Raw genomic sequence first — 22670 nt, forward strand, 5'->3', positions numbered from 1 at the left:
AATGTTGTGGCTTTTTAACGGTAACAATTTGTTACCATGTTGCCCAACATGCATTATTACACAATGTGTTGGTACAAAGTCTAATGTGCGTGAGTGTGTGTATTGTCCGCTGTGTTTCTTTAACTATTTTTAACTCGCCGACTTCAATGTCATCATCTCCCCTGTGACCTCTGTTCAGTTGAAGACACCCATCCACTGACAATACTCCATTGTCTATTAGAGGAACAGAGACGCAGACGCACAGAGTTCACTGTGAGGACACTTTAATCACCACTGTGGACTTGAATCAAACATGAGGTCTTAGCGTGGGTCCCGTCGCCTTCCAGTCTCTTCTTGTCCCGGAAAGTCGGCTACATTTGGACCCACATTGATCACACCCAGGCAGCTCTGTCAGAGACCGCTGTCGAATAGAAAGGCAAAAAACAAAAGCCCTTTTGTTCGCACTAACCCAGCTCTGACCTGACAAATCACACAACCCGAGGATGTGGCCAGTGTTCACCAGGTGAACTTGACTAACTGTTGAGTGACGAAGAAAGAGCCACTGACTTCGTTTTAATTGCTTCCTTACTACGAAAGGGTTTTGACAGCAGTATAATATTTTTCACTGAAAAAAAAAAATCTGACACCAGACAAAAAAAAAAAAATTCATAAAGAAGGTGTTTGTTCTGACGGACGTATCAGTTGGCGAAGTGAAGACATTCTTACATTGAAATGTCATGATTGATGACTTTATATAATTACTTGGTCAGTATGTGTTGAGGGAATTTTGACACACTGCTCATTAAATAGGTCTTATATCAGCAATCAGCATTATTTTTCTGTTGATAACGTTTGGATTTTTAAGTGTAGTTTTTATTTGATAACAGTGATATGCACTGTTTTCCTTTATTACCCTGATGGTTGCTCAATATGAGAGTCGAAATACACAAGGGACCGGGGGGGAAAGTTTTCTAAACTCTGGCATCTGCTCTGATCCTGCATTTGCTTGTTTCTGAGACAGTGTCTGTCTCTCACAGACAGAGAGTTCAGTGGGAGGACAAATAAATCTCCTGATTGTTTTATAAGTGTGGACAATGGGACAGTGGCCTGATGGGTAAATATGTGGCCAAACCTTTTGGAATTTCCTCACACAAAGGCAACAACCACAACGGAAGTGAGCGACAACAGTTGTTGACAATGAAATGAGCAGAGTTACTGTGGGTGTGTTCCTCCTTTTTTGGGCGCGCCAAGCACCTGCACCATAACACCTCAAATAGACAAGCGTCCCATTTCAAGCGGCCGCTGGCTTGAACAGGTTTTCACAAACGACTGCTCACTTGACCAAAGAAAGTTAGCTGCTTGTTTCATTTTCAACAACTTGTGTTGGTCACTTTAGTGGTTGTGTTTCTGTGGGGTGGCTTTTGCGGTTGTGTTGTGGCTTTTGCATTCCATTAATGTGCTTGTGTGATAAGTCTTGTCTACCGTAGTAATGGACTCTTTAAATCTCAGATCAGGAACTAAAATGATGAAAACTAATATATGAAGGGCAATTACCTTTTAATGATCCACAGTCTTATTACTTGTTTCAATGGAAGCAAAGCAAACATTAACCTGATGATTATTCACATTCACTGTAGATGTGCAGAGGGCAACATTTATATTTGGGGCTAAACTTGTATTATTGAAGACATCCTGCTTTAATATAACCATGTGTCTCTTTCCTTTCCAGCATGTGTTCACAATGGACCCAACCAATGTGGAGAATGGACGAGGGAAAGTTCCTCATGATCCCAGCCTCTCCTTTGCTAGCACCTTCAGTGGTACGTCCCATGTTGTCCCATGTCTCCATAACTGTGATATGCATATGTTTTATTGAAATAGCTTGGATATAAGATCCAAAGAGGTTGAACCACGTGTTGGATTCTTAATGTGTGCATGTGTCCACCTTCACAAAGTAAAACTTGCTTGGACAAATGTCAGATTTATGTCGTTTCTGTTGCTTTGTGTTCTTTATCTGCCATGTTCAACTATTTAAAATGACATACACAGATCGTGTGTTTCCACACCTTTCACCCCGATCTGAGCTGGATGTTGAAATGATAATAACCCCAAGAAAAACAACTAACGTGAACTTCTTTGGCCCCGACACACGTATACATGTGCACACGCTCTCTGTAGATTAGGTTAAATAGTTCCGGGCGTTTCTCTCCAGATGTCAATAGGTATTTAGCTTGTGAAAGGATGCTGATTTATACCAGTGAATTCTCTCTCTCTCTTTCTCTGTGTGTGTGTGTGTGTGTTTGCAACCCGTCACCTTCCCCTGTCTGCAGCTGGGTGATTTCAGGATCAGAATATATCCCAATGCATAGTATTTGCCAGAAAGGGGTTAAAATGAAGCCAAAATCCTGAGTAGTTTGGACCTCAGCTGAGACGTACAGTTGTCACATAGATACAGAGCAGTGCACACAAACCTGCTGAGGAAGGCTGCTGGCTCTGCAACATCGTAGAGATTCAGACGAGCAGTATAATGACCGATGTAGACAGATCCAAAGCTATAAGATATATAATGGTGTAAATTGCACATGAGCAGATGGTGATTTGTTCCAGGTTTTTTCACCTGCACCAGTTCACTTGCTCCTCCAGCTACATAGTGGAAAATGTTGAGTCAGGTTGTGTAAGATGATCCGACGCCTCGAGTTCAAGCTCCTGTTACACGCGACTGTCCTTGAGTCTGACAGACTTCCCATACTCCCAGTTTGTATTCTGTGTCTGACACTGAACACTGACCTCTTCATGGATTTTTCCTCTCAGGGATCGATGGGTTACAAAAAGCCAAAAGGCCTCTTTTCTGCACAATGCACTCCTATTTCCATCCTCTCATGTTATGTCCCTGACACAACATGAGCGCATCCCTCAGCCCCAAGTAGACACAGAACAATTCTGTACTTATGGAAAAATGTATTAAGTATCAACAATTGTTTAACATAAAGTAATATCTATCTAAGTAGTAATATCTAAGTAGTATCTTGGCTCTAACACTAAGGCCAAAACTATAAACAAACACATCTACATAAATAAAAATATCAATATAATATGTCCAAATATGAACAAATCAAATTGCAAAAGCCTAAATAATCTTCCCAACAAACCAAAAACAGGAGAACACATGGTTAAAATAAAAAAAGTGACTTCACCCATAATGACTCTCAAAACCAGCACAATGCAGAATCAGAGGAGAAAAGGATGACGTGGCAGGACGTGCAGCTTAACCCCACTCTCTTTGGTCTTCTCATAGGTAGCGGCAGGCCAATCAGCTGAAGGGATACCGTACTCCACCAATCATAACCTTGCCTTGGCATAGTCCTATTTGCATGCATCATCATCACACTTTCACCATGAGGAGGGGAAAAAAAGAAAATGTATCCACCACAGACAAACGACTGCAGGCATGCTAATAGAGACTGATCATCTCATTACAACACAAAATAAAAAAAAAACTAAGAGAAAAGGTTTTGCCAAAAATGAAACGGTAAAACCTGATGAAAGTAATTGTCATCGTCAGCTATCAACCCAGTGAGGTTTCCCACTCTGAGACTTGTCTTCAGTGTTAGGATCTTGAGCCAAAACATACAAAGCAGAACTCCCCAGGCCCTGTCACTTATTTCTCTGTCTGTTTTTGTCTGCGAGTGTGAATATGTTATCCCACAAGCTGCAAGTGTGTCTGTTGATGATGATGCGTGTGTCTCTAATACCTTTTATGCAGCTGAATGAGATAAGAAGAGTTCATTTACACCCATGAGATCGCCGGGGAGTCGTCCACGGCCAGATTCTGTTTCTACAACAGCAACTATGCCAGGAAAACAAATTAGAAACAGTTGTATTGTGTTCTTAAAAAAAAACAAATGGGCTCATGGCGAAAGACTATCTCTCATATTTCTTCATTATCCGACAGGTATTGTAGTGATTCCTATCATGAGCTGTTTCCAAGCCAGCTGAGGCTGCTGTCTCAGCTAATGACGGATAAGCGTGACTGCTAAAGGTTTTTCCAGCATCGCGTAAGAAACGTGGCGCGAGACAGATTCGGTATTTTATTTCCACTTCCAGAGAAATCTGTTTTCTCAATTGCTGAAATTGAAAGTGAGTCCACTGCTGATGGTGTCAGTCTCAGTGGAGGATGTCTCGTATAAGAGTGTGTGAGCTGTGGTTTCACATTACTCTCCCAGTTTGTTCTGTTACGGATTTGTCCAATTTCTTTTCCTCATTTGCCTGAACCGCAGTTTTTCTTTCTCTCACCCGTGATTTCCTTATTGGTCTTCAGTGCCAAACATTTGTATTCCTCATAATCTCCTTTCCTTTATTGCTGCTGTTGCTTTACACATTGTCTTCCCTCCTGCATTTGTATAATACTTGTTGACGCTCATGCCTCCCTCTCTGCAGGTGGAGAGCTGTATACAGGACTGACGGCAGATTTCCTGGGAAGAGACTCTGTGATCCTCAGGAGTATGGGAGGTCGCTCCACCATGAGGACAGAGACTGACGAGAAACTTCTGCATGGTAACGCTTCACTGTTTCAGTCTGTCTCTTACAGTCAACACACAAAATACATTCTTATGTTACAGACAGAGGGCAAGCTGTCTTTAATCAGCTCCTAATGTTTCTTCATTTTAAAATGAGCTCACATTTAGGTTCAGTTTACGAGTGAGAGTTTCTATAGTCACATGCTGTTTAATACACTGTACCATATACACAACTTTAATCAACACCAGACCACAATATGATGCTTCATTAAACCACTTACATGTTGAAGAGTAAGAGAATGCAGCTGTTAAAGTCAGATTTTAACAATAAATCATAATCCACCTCCATGTGCCACCAGGTCAGATTTCACAAGAGATCTTCTGAACTGGTTTATGGCTCAAAAACAGAGCTAAAGGTTTCTTGGGGGAAACGAGTGAGGAGGAGGACTCATGGTTATCCTCATCAGTGTGCATCAGAGCAGTGAGGGGGATCTCTGTTGTTTTAGTGTCAGAGATAAGAAATGTGTTAAAATACTGCTAATACAAAGAACACTGCTGAGTCTCTGCATCCTTCCATCTCCCCCTGCAGACCCCAAATTCATCGCCGCCCACCTCATCCCGGACAACGACGACAGAGACGACGACAAAGTGTATTTCTTCTTCACGGAGAAAGCCACGGAGGCAGGGGACAGGGAGGGGGCCATACACTCACGTGTGGGACGAGTGTGCGCGGTAAGATACTTAAACTGTTTGTGTATTTGTGGGCCAGTGCACAGCGATGCTTCCATTGAGCGTTCATCAGGCAACTTGCATTTATTGCATCTGTTTTGCAGCGACTTAATTAAAGCACATTTTCATAACTGGTATTTAGCAGTATAGAAAAGTTGGACTTGCTCAATATGTAGAGGTCTTTGAAATATGTCTCACTAAAGCAGTTTTCAGACATGAACTCAGCTCTCTCTGAGGTTTGGAGGTTTTTTCCCCATGTTAATAGGGGTTTTTTGGTAGTTTTTCCTTACTGTTCCTTACTGGATTTTCGAACAAGGGCTATACAAATTGATATATATATATATAAATATATAATGTTCTGAGCTTTCAGGTGAGGGGTGGTGCAGCAGGCAGGAGGCACGACGTAAGGTTTAAATTCCGTTGCGGAGATCACGTGTTTCTCTCATGAGCTCACTCGGACATTATCCCAGATTCTTTATTAGGGGACTGTCCGGAGCCTCTCATTCGGCCTTTTGTGTTCCCTTCTGGATCATGTCTGGAGATTATCCGGAGTTCAGTGCATGTCTGAATGCAGTTCAGGATTTATGCTTAAAGGAGATTAAAGGAGATTAATTTGATTAGTGGTGCTAAAAGCATCAAAAATTAACCTATGATTTTCCAGAGACATTATCCCACATGCCCAGGGTAAGACCTCAGTTACAGTATTCAGATGCACACAGACAGAGTGAGAGATAGGTGGGAGTAAGTGAAGCCAGATGGTCAGGTGAGCTGCACAATCCACTTCTTTAAAACATCCTCCAGTCCCTGAGAGGAGCCATCTGCAGGGGTGTTCCACTCGAAGATGAGGTTGTAGAGTTCTGATCTGGGAGAGTCTTTGAGCCCTTTGGGGCTTTTTTGTTATCTGGAAGATCCATTAGGCATCCAAAATCTGACTCTACAGCAGGTCTTTAAGTCTGATGGATACTGTCACACTGTGGGATTAACTTCCCAGGACAGGAGGTAATGGTTTTAATGGTTTTTCGTCTCACTGTGTCAGTTCCAAACCCTTCACATGGAAGAGACAAATGTCTGAGTCAATCAAATATTTACATTTTCCCAAAAGCCTGTAAAGGCATCGTAATATTCAGAATTATATGAATTCTTTCAACGTGCAAATTGCAAACAGCCTTCAAATTTCCCAACCATAATCCCCATCTGCTGTGTACTATAATTTTATCATGCATCGTGTTCATCGCACACAATCGCAGGTGTGCTTAGAAAGCTACAAGCAAATTGCTGCATTTCCTCAGAGACTTTTGACTCTGCCAGAAAAGTTTACACAAACTTCTAAGACAAAATCCATCCTCCAACTTTCAAATAATAACGTTCTTTCAACCTGGTCTCCATCTCTGCTCCCCTGCTTCCTCTCCATCTGTCTCCCCTTCTCTCCCAGTACATATGTTATAGCATTTCCCCCTCAGCCTTATTTTTCTCCCTCAGGCGAATCTAAACACTTTTCATTTATCAAGCTTCCCTTGTGGTGATACTTGCCAGGAAGCCAATTTTCTTATCACTGTTGACATACATACACACAAAGAAGATTTCCATGTAAGGTATCATGAATATATATACTATATAAACACAGAACATTTACCATTCACTTCTAGATTGTTTCAGGACTTTTCCTTTCATCTAGAACATTAAGTACAGAGCCAAAACAATAAAAAATGTGGATTTGAAAATGAATCTGCAGCTGTGTTTTATAGGTTTTAATCCATTTATATTTATCAGAATGATGTTGGAGGCCAGAGAGTGCTGGTGAACAAGTGGAGTACCTTCATCAAAGCCAGACTGGTTTGTTCTGTACCAGGACCTCATGGCATCGACACACACTTCAACCAACTGGGTAAGATACACACAAGTCTGTTCAAATATTCTTTTGTAAAGACACACATGCAGTAACTTGCAGCAGTGTTCCATGTGTACACACACACATTAACTGGCATTGTCTTTTTCTGTAAAACAGAGGATGTTTTCCTCCTGAGGACTAAGGATGAGAGGAACCCAGATGTGTATGCAATCTTTAGCACTATCAGGTAAATCCACATAAGCTTCGTATGTGTTTTATACCCAGAGAAAATAATCTATTGATTCAAGGTTTGGTGGATTTTTTGTGTTTCTCCGCTCACACTTAAAAAACAACTTGACATCAGCCGAGAATCGTGTGTGGCCGATTTCTCTTCTTGGTGTGGTGATATGAAAGTGAACCCCACCTGTCCATTCTGCTGACAGGGTTATTAACAGTGGGTGTGGTTAGAGGTGATGTGGGATCTGAAACCAGTTAAAAATGCATTAACCTCAATCCAACGATGACGTTATTGCGATTTGATTTCAAAGACACAATGTGACCAACTACTCTTTCAATTTCTATACTCATATATATATTTATTTCCTTTTTCTTCCTCTTTTGTCTCAGACTCTCACGTTTCTTGTAAAGTATCGAAACCAAAATGTTGAGATCATTTGTGGACATCTCTCCTTTCTCCTCCACAGCAATGTGTTCCAGGGCTTTGCTGTGTGTGTTTACCGTATGGCTGACATCAGAGAAGCCTTCAACGGACCCTTCGCTCATAAAGAGGGTCCCGACTACCAGTGGGGTGCTTATGAAGGCAGAGTCCCATATCCCAGACCAGGGGTGGTGAGTGATTTTTCACCTTGTGTAGCCTACAGTATATATAGCATAATAAATATGTCTTCTTGGCAACACTATAAGAATATATAGTATATATCCTAGCCTCAAAATGATGATACTTCATAAACAATTATCAACGACATTAATTCGTGGATGTCCAGAATGATTTATAATTGAATAAACAAGATTGGGTCCCACAAATTAGAAAAAAAGATCATGTATTTATTTAGTTGTTTCAGAGTTGACTAGACTTTTAGAATTAGCTGCTACTACACTATGATTAGAGAGTCGTCACTGATATTGATTGATCATTTACTGTGACCAATAACGCTGATTGGTTTTTGCAACATTGCGTCGTGCTTCCCTCAGTGAAGTGTAAAACGCAAAGTTCGCATTTATCATGTCGCAAAATTCACGTCATACGCACCATTCGCGATTGCATTGATGTTGTAATCTCATTGCACGCGGAATTTGCGTTGCGTTTGGTGCAAATGCCTCATTTGTAGCTTGTTGCTTGGACCCAGGTTGTTTGCCGGAGCACAGGAGAGAAAAAGCTGTGTGTCATAAAAACTCTTAAAAAAGGTGAAGAAAGTTTCCATATCAGTAAAGTAAACTATTGTATGTGCTGGTGCAGCTGTGGTGAGTGTATACAGTGCAGAACCTTCTTCTGGTTTACATCCGCGCTCTCAGCGGAGATCTGTCATGTTCTCTCAACCACATCACTGAAATTCAGACTCGTTCTACACACAAACAGACGCGTGTAGGCAACACACCCACACACACACACACACACACACACACACACACACACACACACACACACACACACACACACACACACACACACACACACACAGGCACACGTGCGCGAGCAAGTCACCCTCATTAGCAGAGAGACGGAGAGAGTATGGAGGCAGAAGGAATATGAATAATGTGAGAAGAGAGCAGACACCTCTGTGGTTTCACTCCACTCACTCCCTGATTAACAGGAATGTCTTGGCCTGAAACTGAGAGAAAGAGGGAAGGAAGGAGGAAATGGAGGAAGCAAGAAAAAGAGGTGATGAGTGGGGGGTAGGCAATGGGAAGAAGAGAGGGGAAGACGAGAGGAAGGAGAAGATAAAGAGGGTCATTTAATTGTTGTTTGTTGTTTCTGTCTCAAATACACCAGACTAAACATTCAAGTCCCTTCTTATTCCTCGTGATTTTCTATGTAACAGATTTCGGCTTGATGATGCCGATCCATCATGTCTCCTAAGTCGCCTGTCAAACCTCAGCCAGGATTGGAAAATAAAAGTTCAGTTTCACTCTGAAAGGGTTATGTGAGACATTTTGTGATTGTATTGTCCCTTGACGTTTGTATGGGATTGAAATATCAGAGTACATTGTTTAAACTTGTGTCAGAACTCATCCTGTAACAGACTGAGTGATGGGATATTGCAGATTTACCAGATCTTTAGTGATCCTACCAGGACCTTGGTTTAACATGTCATTCATCTCTGTACTTTGTTGTATTGTTCTGCTGGTCTCTGTCATTCATACTGACATTGTAAAACAACATGTTTTCACATGTTTTCTGACACTCAAAGCACTGGGTTAGGTTCAGGGAATGTCCACGGTGACTTCAGACACAATGTGTATCAACCTTTCACCAAAACCATCAGGTTCAGAGACAGTTTTTACCCACAAGCCATCAGGCTACTGCTAACGCTGTGCACACGACATACACCACTCTACAGCAACACAATGGCATACACATACAACAACTACTACTGTTATCAAGTATATGCTGATAAACATCTTGAAACCATGATCCATTAACATGACTATTTTATAGTTTCTCTTCTATAAAAGACACAATAAATAACATCTAAGCGGTCTTATCTTTAAAAAATATTGTGTTGATATTGTAGTACACTTTTTTAAATGTCAAACACTATAAGACCCAACAATATCAATACCTGCATCACATTACTTATATATCATATTACATTATATTATATTATATATCATTGTGGTGCTGTGTTTCTGTTTAATATGAACAGGAAGTGAATAATCCCATATTTGGTGATTTAAAGAATGTTTTTGTCTCAAGTGCAAATGAGTGAAACCCCAGTCAGAGGGGTGCAGTGCATGTAGAAGTGAGCAAAGTCATTTCCCAGCCTATCAGCCAATCTCCTTCTCCTGTTCTGGGTCTGTTTGTTGAAATGGATCAACGTCTTATACGCAGCAAAGGAGGGCTTACACATTTCATACAGTGCCTGTAACACACATAAACAGAAACAGACAAGAGTAACATCTACATCCACAGTGATACTAGAGTCAAATAGCTGTCTGCCAAATATGCTCACCCCGTCTCCCTCTAATTAATTCTCACATGGCTCGAAGATGATAATTGAAAGCAGTTGAAGTGCTGCAGCAAAAGTTTGGATGAGTTGAGAATAGACTCTGGAGCTATTCCAGTTTAGGTTGTATGTGCAAACAGATAATGATGAGTGTTGCGAGTGGTTTTGAAACAACTTGACATATCAAGGATGTGCACGGGGGAGCTGCATGAGTGAGTGTGTAATTGTGTGAAAGTTGAGCAAATCTGACAAATACATGGAAAGAAATAGTCTCTTCAGTTCCAAAAAGTGTAAAAGATCACGTTTTCAGTTTTTTCTTTGTGCATGGTAAAAATAACAATTACATTGATTTTACATACAGATTCCCTACAGATTGGGAAGCACATGCGTGCTTGAACTCCCCCTTTGAATTATATACATCGCAATCTATGCACCACTTATCATTAAAAACAAATTGCAAACAAATTGCAAACAAATGTATTTGTTCAGGAAGCATTTGAAGTTAGTGAGTTGGAGAATTGAGCTCAGGTTTGCTTGCACATTCCACATCCTCTGCAATAACGTGATGCTGTGTGGTGAAGCCTACTCCGAGGAACGTTCTATACATCAAAACGTTTGTGCATATTTGAGTGTAACCTCCCAGCACAGTTCAATCCCCTCTCTGAAATTGAATCCAGACCATTATAGGGCTATTGTGTGGATTAGTTACTGTTGTTATAAGGCAGAGTAACAGTATTTATACCATATGGAAATACAGTCTGGAAAAGCAATATCAAGCAAATAAAAAAGTTTAATATAAATATTTAACCTGCTCATATAAGATGATCTGCTTTCTCTTCTGCGTAAGATGATACATCTCAATTAAATGTCCCATTACTTGTCCTGATTCATATTTGCCAAAGTTCCTTCATGACTCTGACATATGCTTTCATTCTAGTCAGTCACTGCTACTTTTTATTTTACTAATAGAACTTATCTCACCCAAATCCCTCTGTGTCCTCAACCTCCCTCGTCATGTAATGATCTGTTTCTAAGGTCTAACCCAAAACATCATATGGTCTCTGTTCTCTCCTGATTCATCCTTTGTTTCTTTGAGTGAAATCATCATCCACTTGCACGGAGTAGTCAAGCTTCAAGGAGATCTGATCCTGATCAATATTAAAAGCCTGATGCCCCGTCCACACTAATGGGGATATCTTACGAAACAAACTTTATCCTCTGCATCCCGACCACGATCCACATTCAAACTATATTTTAAGTCAAACAGCTTCTAAAGTGCAGATTTTTTTAAACTCTGGTGTCTGTGAACATGCAAAACAGTGTTTCGGAAACAATGATGTCACTGCTAACTGCCCACTGTTTCTCTGTGTAATTAGCATGCACAAGAAACGACTACAACGATGGCTGATATATACTGGTTTCTATACATTTACTTAGCACTGCCAGATCTATTTACAAGTTTGCACCTAAATTTAGCCTCACTGCAACACAATAACTGCATTCTCATGCATCTGCGTACACTATTACTTGGACCACAGCCTCCTTCTCTGGTATTTGACTGATTGTTCGTGGAGACTTTATCGCCACCTACTGACCGGGCACGCTTGTTTGTAGTCGTCTGGACAGAGATATTTTGTAAAATTAAGGTTGCGTCAATGGGAAAGTATTCGTAGCACACAAAGGCTTGAGTCTTGCCTGACTCTGATGAATCGAATCTGGTTTTGTCTATAGCTGCAGCTCTCCTGTGTATTTCCTAATGACGTGCCAGAAATCAACCCTAACAGGTTACAACATCCTTTATCTGTGACAGGACGAGTAAGTGCATGAGAACCATGAATGAAGACGCAATATTCTGAAAGGAGTAAATCAGTTTTCAGTGGAGGACCAGGCAAACATCACTCATGGTGTTTTTTGCCACCAGCAGAGACAATAGAGCCATTTGCTTCTGAACAGTTGACATCTTCTTCTTCTTACCCCTGCTTCAGTTAAACATGTGTTAAACAGTTGCTGCGCAGACTGCGTGACAAAGACTTTGGCTGCTTCACAAAGAATCACTGATCTCAATCATTTGTGAAGTCAGAGGTCATATGGTTTGTGTAAATTCCTTTCGTTTGGAGAGAGTTCAGCCTCTGTAATTATTTGAGTGACACAACATCTCAGCCAAGTACGAGCACATTTTATTATGACTACAGTCACACATAAAGGGAAGATTTTTTTTACAGACAACAAGCACATAAAGTGATGATCCAAACTTTCCTGACACAATACAAATGAGGGTTCTTTGAGAAGACTTTAAGACCGTCATTAGGATTAGTTTGGAAAGCAATGTTGGAAAATGTTGGAAATAAAAAAAAATAGAAAATACCAAGACTGTTGCTTTAAGCTCTTCCTTCTGTATCACATCCATCTATTTATCCCTGTCCTTCCTTATCGCCAGTGCCCCAGTAAAATCACCAACCAGCCTGGCAGGGAGTTTGGCAGCACAAAGGATTTCCCTGATTCAGTGCTGCACTTCGCCCGCAGTCACCCCCTGATGTGGCGGCCGGTGTATCCAGCCCTGCGCCAGCCCGTGCTCGTAAAAGCCAACATCCCCTACAAGCTTAAGCAAATTGTGGTGGACCGGGTGGAAGCGGAGGACGGGCAGTATGATGTCATGTTCATCGGCACAGGTAAGTGCATGTGATCCCTGTCCAGAGTCAGAAACTTGATCAATCAGAAAACTGGTCAAATTCTGAATTGTTATTGAAGTCTTAAATAATTATTTAAGAACATGGGGCTAAATGTGGACCATACAATGGGTCTCCTTGTCTTTCAGACGTTGGTACAGTGTTGAAGGTTATCACTCTGCACGGTGGAAACAGTCTAGAGACAGAGGAGGTCACACTGGAGGAGCTACAGGTCTTTAAAGTAAGTTTGACCATGTCTCAGTAAGTCTTTATGCAAGTCAATCACGTCTCTTCATTGTCTCCTCATTTTCAAAGAAATATCCTCAATGAATTTACTCTCAAGAGATTGGAGGCGTTTTCTCACATTGTGAAATACCTGAGTTGAATTATTTTCACTATTGCAGGTGCCAACTCCAGTTACATCCATGGATATATCCGTAAAAAGGGTAAGTTGATATGACTGTAATTTCTTACTTTCACACTCAATATACTAGATGTTATCTTTTTAATGCCTTATTCCCTTTTTATCCTCTCCTCCCTTTAAACAGCAAACCGTGTACGTGGGCTCTCCGGCAGGTGTGGCGCAGGTGAAGCTGCATCGCTGCGAGACTTATGGGAAAGCCTGTGCTGAGTGCTGCCTGGCCAGAGACCCTTACTGCGCCTGGGATGGCTCATCATGCGCACGATATGCGCCCATTAACAAACGACGCTACCGCAGGCAGGACATCAGGCATGGAAACCCTGTTCTGCAGTGTGTGGATGAGAACCTGAGTGGTGAGTGGGACTACCTCTCATCTTCTGTGACCTCTTTGTTCATTATGCAGGAGACTCGCCTACTTCCTCTGACTTCCTGCTGTTTCAGATAGTTTCCTGGCAACCTCTTGCTGACTGCGAGAGTCTGGAATGTACCCAGCAAAATGTCCAGCCTCAATGTCAAACCACAACTTTACTTTTTAGACCAGCCTTTAGCTGTTTCCCCCCGTTTTCAGTCTTTGTGTTAAGCTAACTGGTAGCTGGCTGTAGTTTCATATTTAAAATACACACATTAGAGTGTATAAAGTGTGTAAATACATACATTTCCCACATTAACTTAATCTCAAAGACAGGTATGAATATATCACTTCCCAGTATGTTTCTTCACATTGTCAAGATTCTAGGACACAAATACTAAATATTTGACTTGTTAGACATCCTTCATGGAGAACTTATCCATATCACCACTAATTCATGCTGACTGAGTTGTCCTGGTTTTAAGGTCATGTTTTTAGTATCAGCTAAAACCGATTTCCACATCCTTTCAAGGACACTACAGGTGCCATAAAGACCAAGGCACAGCTGTCTTGACATTCTATAAACTATTAGGCTATAGATTGGAAGAAGACCAGTGAGACTCCACTCTGCTGTATACAGTATGCAATGCACGTGTGGTCCAGGGGGGAGACGTGGAAGACCTATGTTGTACTGAAGATTGTTTGTGTTTGTGTCTGTAAGGGTCAGAGCCTCTTTCTCAGGATGAAAGGCAAAGAGTGTTTATGTGAGATGTCAGTCAGTTGATCTGAAGCTGTTTGTTGTGCAGTAAATCAGAGGAAAGTACATGTTAACTTTGCTACAACCTAGTACTTATTTCACATGAGATCTTGTTGGGTTTTGTGAGACATTTGTTTTTAATGAACAATAGTGTGTGCATTTGTGTATACCTGATTTTTTCATGCATCAAGGTGGTCCCCACCAGTGATGATCAAAATGTTGTCCCCATGCAACATGAAAACCAGTATGTGTATGTGAGAGAGTGAGAGAGGGAAGGAGGAGGTGAGAGACAAATGACCTCAAACTTCCTCAACTATCACACTGAGAAAGACACATAAGTGGTAGACAATTTACAAAAGTGATGCAGAGGTGAGGAAAGGATAAAGTGAGCACAGGCTAAAAGGAGAGAAACAAGGCTGCACAGAAGCAGTTCAAAAATGGGGGTGTGAAGGTGTCGAATTTGTGTTTGCTCACCTGAGTGTAGGAACGGAGAGCAGGTGATGAGACATGCCTCCATTCAAGTCTCTGGGTGAACCTGAGTTCAACAAGGTTCCTTTGTTCCAAGTGTCAGGATGTTGTTAAAGTAAGATTTCCACTTTCTCAGACAGTCACTGCCTGTAGCAAAGTCTTTCTACTACCAGCACATTTAAAGATCAAGAAGTAACATATCTGATATCTAATATCTGTTTTGCTACACCAAATTTCACACACTCATAGAAAGCAGTTGCAGTTTCATAGAGATCCAGGAATTATTCCCTGGACAAATTGTGAAAATCACTATATCTTGCAACGTTAAAGAAAGAAATCAGACCCATGATGCAGATATGCAACAAAATTAAATGGGTTCTTATCCGACCCATATAGCATCTTTCCACCAAGTTTTGTGGAAATCTGTGGAGTTGTTTTTGTATTATCTTGATTAAAAAACAAACAAACCACCCAACAAACAAATGGACAGGGGTCAAAACTTCATTACAGTGCCATCTCCCATTCCCAGCCAGGTGCGCTTGCACTTGGATTGCAATGGATTGCTAATGTAAGGACCGATTTGCCGGGTAAAATAAAAGAATGTTTTTCTACAGTTTGCATATGAGAAGATCATCTTTAATGTGTGTAACAAGCAGAATAGACCTATTGTATTACTATCTTGATAGTGCCGCCTCCAAATAACAGTGAAATACTGACCACTGAAATGTCTTTTGTTGGTCAAAAGTGCAATCCACCTGTCCGCACCTCATATTTAGATCAACATGGCAATGGGTGCTCAGTTGGACGTACGTTTGCTATGCAAACAAGATTGGCACTGGACGGAAAATGACAACTGTGTCAGTCTGAAACTAGCAAAGACACAGCCTCCCTAATTCTCTCTCTTTCACCCAGAAGACCTTGACATGACGGAGGACAGAGTGGTGTATGGGACTGAGAACAACAGCACCTTCTTGGAGTGTGTTCCTCGCTCTCCGCAGGCTACTGTAACCTGGTTCGTCCAACAGCACGACCACAAGGAAGAGGTAAGACAGCAAGCAAATGGCCAAAATCAATATCAAGAAAATGTAATTGCTGCAAATCAAAAAACTGTGTATCTCTGATAGGTAGAAGGGGTGGGGGAAGTTTTGAGAGACAGGCAATGGATGATATGAAACTTCTGGCAAACAGTGGCCTGACTTACTGCCTGAAAAACTGAGATTTGTGAGTGAATTTGGCACTTGGCCGACACATTTGACAGCCATTTGACATATGGTTGAAATTGAGCAGTTATATTTCAAAGGAAAGTGCACAGCCGCTCTTTTACTCTTGAATAAACAGTGAATTCTTTGCAAGCATGGCCCACATGCCACTGAAAGCTGTGGTGTCACTCAGTCGCTACAAACCTCTGTGACTTCAGCACGGTGTTGCAAAGTCCTTTTCAAATTACTTCTTTGAAAATTATGTTGTCCTGAATGTGTGCCCACACCCATAGTAATTTTTCATCTGTTTGAGGTTATGTTTTTTCAAGCTTAACTGAGTACCTCAGCGAGCCATGCAAGAATTAAGGCATTACCACCCCTCCTCATTTCCCTGCAAATAAACATGTGGCTGCCACTCTAGCTAACAGGGCAGCCATGTTTGTGTTGGCACCGAACGAATGGAGTGAGATGAGAAGGTAGGAGGTTGATAAAGAAAAGTTCAAGGGAGACATAGTTGAGGCAGGAAGAGGAAAGAAAATACAAAGAGAATGAGAGTAAAGGGAAGGAAAAGAGAGTAAAAACTAACAGTGACTGTTCCTGGTCTTTCTTTTCTGATTCTATTTAACTAATCTCTAGAAACAGATTATGCATGTGAATATGCTGTAGGAGAGGGACAAGATTTTGGGGCTGGAAACATTCTGGTTTCCGTTTCTAGTTTGACCAATCACATTTGAGCAGGCTTCGTTTGTTATGTGTGGAGAGCAAGAATTTGTATTTGTATTAAATTATATTATTGATCTTTGTGCTTTGCGTGGGGGAAATGTTTTACTAGTGTTATAAAAGAAACTAGGTGGACTGTGAATGGTGTACGGCGAACAGAAGACTAAGTCTAGGCCCAGATTTTGGCTGTCATCACCGGATGCCCCAAAACCTAGGCTATTGCCCCCAGAGGCAAATTCATTGTCAGACAAGAGCAGATGAGCTCTGAGATTGGTGGATTACCATCTTTTTTACTTAAATTTCTAAAAATGTATTTAATAAAGTTTTATAAATAATTTAGAGTGGCTTTAAAAGTCTTATTTGTTATTGCATTCATGTTATTCACTTGGCCGCTTAAAGTAATTCCACATATGATCAAAAGGCTTTGGAACATCTTCAGACAAGTATGAGTAAATGAGTGGAGAAACATAACGATTGCAGATGCCTTCACACAGGAGCACTGCATGGCAATATTAAACAGTTAACATCCAATCATGCTCACTGGCAACTGCTGAGCAGGCTCAGCTGATTCAGATTTTGTATCAAGATGGTAACAAGAAGAAATCTAAATAACTTTGAAACAGAGTTCATCGTTGGGGCATAGATGTCACCAAGATTCTCAACGGATTTATGTTGAGTCTCTGAGTCTCAGATTGTTAACTGCACATGGAGTTTTGTGACATTCACAATGTGTAAGTGAAGCAACTAAGTTTAAACTTTAAAATATTACACTTGGCTTGTAACTTTGTTTCGTCAATTTTAGATGTGTATAAAATATGATAGACAACTACAGCCTAATGTGAGACAATTGTTAAGTTAAGTAAAAGCTCTCTCTCTCTGGCTTCCTTAGGTGAAGTTAGACGATCGTGTGATGTCTACAGAGCAGGGTCTCCTGTTCCGTCGTCTCTTCCGCCAAGATGAAGGTGTGTACATCTGTCGCTCCCGAGAGCACGGCTTCACACAGACCCTGGCCCGCTTCACCCTCCAAGTCCTCCAGGGGGAGACCGTGGACGAGCTCATGGCTCGTGACAACGGCGGCCTCTCTGACTCGTTGAAAGACAGATCTACAGGTAGCTACAGAGCATGGATGTCGTGCAGCTCATACACCAGGGCTGGCTCATCAAGCCAAATTGGCCAATCGCGTACATGGTTCAAAGATATCATGCAACTGATTGGGCCGTCAAACCTGCCACATGTGGAGGAGTACTGCGAGAGGATGTGGTGCAACGACAAGCTGAGGAGGAAACACAAGAGCATGCTGGAGAAGTACCGGCAGGCACAGGAGAGTGCTAGGAAGGCTCGTAGCAAGAGCTCCGGAGAACGTAACCGGACGCCGCGGGATCTGAGCGCATGGGACGAGTAATGATGACAGTACGGGGGGGCAAAAGAAAGAGGAAATGAAAGACTAAAAACAGAGAAAGTTTATAGCGTAGGACAAGAAAAAGGGGGAACAAGGGTATCAAGACCATCGTCATAGTTGAAGCTTTGGCACTAGAATTCTTCAGAATAAGGAACCGTTTTTCCGCTTTTGCTGGTCATCAAACCTTCATCAAACAGAATAGATTTCATGAAATCAGTTAATGTGTAGGTCTGATGCTTGAGCTTGGATTTGACTGTAGCCCAAAAAAGACAAGTGTTCGGTTGTCTGAAAAGTCAGCACAAACTGAGACGGAAAAGATGTTGACGCAGATAAAGAGGAAATAAGAGACAATCGTTCACATACACTCTGAGGATGATATTTGAAAATCCTAATCACCAAGGACCCCCCCCCCCTCACAACTTTGCCCATGTATACGTTTGAAATTACATGAACTGTTTTATTCATACCAGTCAATCTTCACTGAGAAAACCCTCAACACTTAACAAACCTCAGATTTAAAAAATGTATGCATGTCTGTGGATTGACTTTACCAAGAGCAGAGCCTGTTTAATGTCTGCTTTTGCAGCCTTGCTGACTCTTTGATGAACCGTGTGTTGGCTCATATTATTGTGTTAATTGTCTCCTGAGACTTCAAGCTGCACGAGGCAGTTTTTTTAATGTAAAGGTCCAGTTAAATTGAAAACTGGTGCTTGGAGGGAGAGGAAAGGTACATCTACATACTGTACCTTTGAATCTTCGGACTACAGAACAGCAAATTTGTCAAATGCAGTTTGGACACACACAATTATTTACCTTTTTTTCCCCTGACAACCAGATTGGTGACATTTCACACACTGGATTAATCTCTTTCGTCTTTAACAGACCATATCTCCTCGCTTGTTCTGCTCTCGACATAGTTATACAATTCATGCTAATGCATGATTTCATTCTAAGACACATCTGCCTTTGATGTATATTTGTTAAAGGCGAATGAAGCTAATGAAGCACACATATTTAACACACTCTGTAACACACATACACACACTCACTCTCTCTCTTCTCTCTTACATAAACTGACATCCCACTAACCCATAACACTGAATACATAAACTCATCTAACTCAGAATGGAAGCTACCATGAGACGACTGTTGATAGTTCAACAGATTAAAGGCACATTGCTTTATTTTCACTGCAGTGGCTTTCCATTAAACACCATCTAGGGATCAAAATCTCTCCTCACTGACCCTTAGAGGCATATTTCACAGAGGCTTGTTTTCATGCTTTTGGTTTTCATACCATACGCCCTCTTGGAATGTACCTAAAGCTCACGCTCAATGCTCAATATTCGCTTTCTTGGGAAACCTTGGTTGGATCTGTTGAATCATTTTTGAACTTCTTCAGTAAGATTTCATTGTTAAGTGTAATGATAATTTGGGTGATAAACCAACTGATGAGTCAACAAGCTAGACTTAACTAACCTCACCTCACATGTGAATCAGCCGCTGAACTCCCTTTCCCACAGTCCCTCTGTCTGCTGTAGCTTTCCAGTGACAGTGGGGGGAACAGGAAGGGTCAAAGGTAATGACTAATGCTTCTTTTCTTTCTGCTTTGGAAAAACTGGTTTTAAGTAGGGTTAATGATTTGAACATATGATAATCCACCTTGCTATTGTCATCAGTTTTTTTTGCGAAAATATAACTTTTCCCGGTTACACAATAAACACAAGGTCTCCCTGTCCACAGGTAACAGGTGGAGCAGAACAGAGAGCATTTACTTATAAAATCTGACTGAACAATAAGGATAAAGAAAAAGCAAAGAAACTGGTTTAGAATAAGGAGAGATGTGACTATTGTTATAAGACGACATATTAAAAACATATATAACCCCACCCTTCACCCCAAAAAAGAAGAATAAATAATAAAAATAATTATTAAAGGAGGGAAGAACAGAAAAAACTATAATAAATAAACAATTATAAACTGTTCTAAAGTTATATGTGTTTGAAATATATTTTAAAACAGCTACATACACAATCAGAAAGTAGCCATGTACAGTAGGAGCCAAAGACCGGAGGATGACCAACATGGCTGCCAATGTGTTACCTCATGTGAAATCATTTTAATGGAGGATGGTATATCTTTTCTGTGAGCCCTATATATGCTTAAAACTAGCCAGGAAGCAACGCTGCACCTATGGTGACCTTTTGTGACCTTTGTGGCGTGCGAATGGCCTCTCAAGAGGTCAAATGAGCCGAGAGGAGGAACAGAGATGAAACAAAGAAAGGAGTGAGAGATTAAAATAAAGGTACTATGAGAAACTTGTGAATGCTGTATTTACAATTCAAAATAATCCTAATTAAATATCCCCCATTTCATCAATATGAAGTGAGAATGAAAAAGAGACACATTCTCCCTGGTTTGTACAAAACACAAAAAAAAGTTTTTCTTGTTTTTAGTTCGGGGATTGAGAGACTGGCTGTGAAAATTGCAACTCTGATCATTTCTGTAAAAACAGCAGTTACCGGGAAGAAATCAACTTTTTGATCTTTTAAAAAAATCCTTAATAAAAGTTCATTTTCTCTGTAACATTTATTATAGTTTAATTTTATCATAATTTCGTGGAATCTGCTCTGGTCTATTAAGATAATAACAAAATCGTACCTTTTATCTGTATGTTGTGGTGGTGGTACCAGATTTGTTGGAGCTTCTGCCTTTCTAGGTCCTGAATTTCCTTTGTCATTAGAAAAGATTTTAATGTAACTTTCACAACAATGATTGTGAGATGGATCCACCAATAAATGCTGACACTCTTTTTGCTGGAGAAGTCAATAACACATTTCAATAAGTAGTAGCAGGAAAAACAAGCGCCATCACTAACTAAATATCAAAAGCATTTCAGTACATTTGTACAAATTGTGTTGTGGTATTGCATCTGATGTTTTATATATTTACCTCTGTAGCTAGTTGTGTTCAGTTCAGTTTCTCAATACTCTTTTTTAAAGTTGTTTTGATTTAAAGCACTTGTCTTGCCTTAATGTTGAACTGCAGTATTTTACAGTGTATAATGTATAAGGACAGCTGATAGATGTGTTGTTTGTCAGGGATTCAAAAACTCATGGACGTTGTCGTACTTTTTGTAAAACTGGGGAAGTGTTTCAGTCCTGCTAAACTACAGCAGACGATTTCACTGATCAGCTGATCCTCCTGATTGTGCTGAGCTAATTCATTAATATGTGCACATGCTCTGACATCGACGGCTGCTCTGCAGGAAGCAGTCAGGAGGTTCAGCCAGTGGTAGAATAAGAGCCGCATCACATATACTTAATGCATAGCAAATAACGCTGATCAAAGTTCACCGAAGCATAACTCCATGCGAAGCCGCGATTTGCCTCGTCACAGGAAGAAACTGTTTTAATCGCTTCCTCGCTCTCACGGATTGAAGGTAAACGGAAGGCAAAGGTTTGTCTCTGAAATATTTGCTTATGTGAGACCCGACCCTTAAGAAGAGACTGCGATAAAAACATTTGAACTTTTTAAATATTCTTCCACGACTCTGGCAGCAGTCCAACTAGCAAACTACAGTTATTATTTTGAACTTGACAGGTTGAACAAGCATGGTTTCTGTACAGATATTTTTTTTGAATACCAGATACAATATAGAAATTAGACTGAAAAATGTAAGGATGGTTGGATCAGAAATGAACATTATCTTGGTGTAATGTCCCTTTATTGTACTGTAAGAAATGTGTGCTGGCTGTGGGGTCTCCCACACAAAGAGCCTAATTTAAGTGTGTATTTATGTTTTATTTAAGTGTCTTTCTACCATGCATGCTGTGTAGTTGTATGCTGTTTAACAACATTAAAAGTTGATTTTCTAACATAAAGATGGTTCCTGACTGAATATGTTAAAGATTTAGATTAACTTAAAGTTGGGGGTCTACTGGATAAGACTAATGGCGCCAGTGAGATAAACAGAGACCAAACAACAGCGGCCTGAAATGAGCCACTTTTATAAACTATAGCTTTTACCCCACTGAAAGAAAGACATGCTCTATTTAATACTGAATCAACAATGTGCAGACTGCACACCTGCAACAAGGCTGTTTGGTATTTAATGTCAGGAAGGAAAAGACCGGCTCCATTTCCCATGTCTACTTTAATTTAGTGTGTGTGTGTGTGTGTGTGTGTGTGTGTGTGTGTGTTCTTGTGCTAATATCTCTATGAGGACCATTTTGGCCGGTCCTCACTTTCTGACCTTCTTTGGGCTGTTTGAGGAGTAGGACTTGCTTTTAGGTTTATGGTTTGAAGAAGGCTTATGTTAGGGTCAGGGGCTATGGTATGTATACTCACTAAGACTGAAATGTGTGTTTGTGGTCCAGGTTTTACTCATGGGGACACATAATGGGGACTTGTCTTCATAATGGTGACAAACAGCATGTCCCCATAACCTCAA

General features: G+C 40.8%; 1 protein-coding gene across 2 annotated transcripts in view; it reads left to right on the forward strand.

Annotated features, from left to right (window-relative positions):
• Positions 1-22101, forward strand: part of sema3bl (sema domain, immunoglobulin domain (Ig), short basic domain, secreted, (semaphorin) 3bl) — a 67100-nt gene extending 44999 nt beyond the window's left edge. The window contains exons 5-16 of one of the 2 annotated variants that reach the window (XM_035158676.2): positions 1709-1799; positions 4417-4533; positions 5086-5228; positions 6996-7110; positions 7231-7300; positions 7758-7902; positions 12676-12907; positions 13054-13145; positions 13309-13350; positions 13453-13678; positions 15812-15942; positions 17708-22101. In XM_035158676.2, coding sequence (XP_035014567.1) covers positions 1709-1799; positions 4417-4533; positions 5086-5228; positions 6996-7110; positions 7231-7300; positions 7758-7902; positions 12676-12907; positions 13054-13145; positions 13309-13350; positions 13453-13678; positions 15812-15942; positions 17708-18220 — 1917 coding nt within the window. In that variant the 3' untranslated portion in view covers positions 18221-22101. The remainder of the gene's footprint in view (positions 1-1708; positions 1800-4416; positions 4534-5085; positions 5229-6995; positions 7111-7230; positions 7301-7757; positions 7903-12675; positions 12908-13053; positions 13146-13308; positions 13351-13452; positions 13679-15811; positions 15943-17707) is intronic. The other variant, XM_035158677.2, reaches the window with a different exon arrangement.
• The last annotated feature ends 569 nt before the right edge of the window (positions 22102-22670 follow it).

This window comes from Hippoglossus stenolepis, chromosome 6 (assembly GCF_022539355.2).
Source record: "Hippoglossus stenolepis isolate QCI-W04-F060 chromosome 6, HSTE1.2, whole genome shotgun sequence".
NCBI classification, from domain to species: Eukaryota; Metazoa; Chordata; class Actinopteri; order Pleuronectiformes; family Pleuronectidae; genus Hippoglossus; species Hippoglossus stenolepis.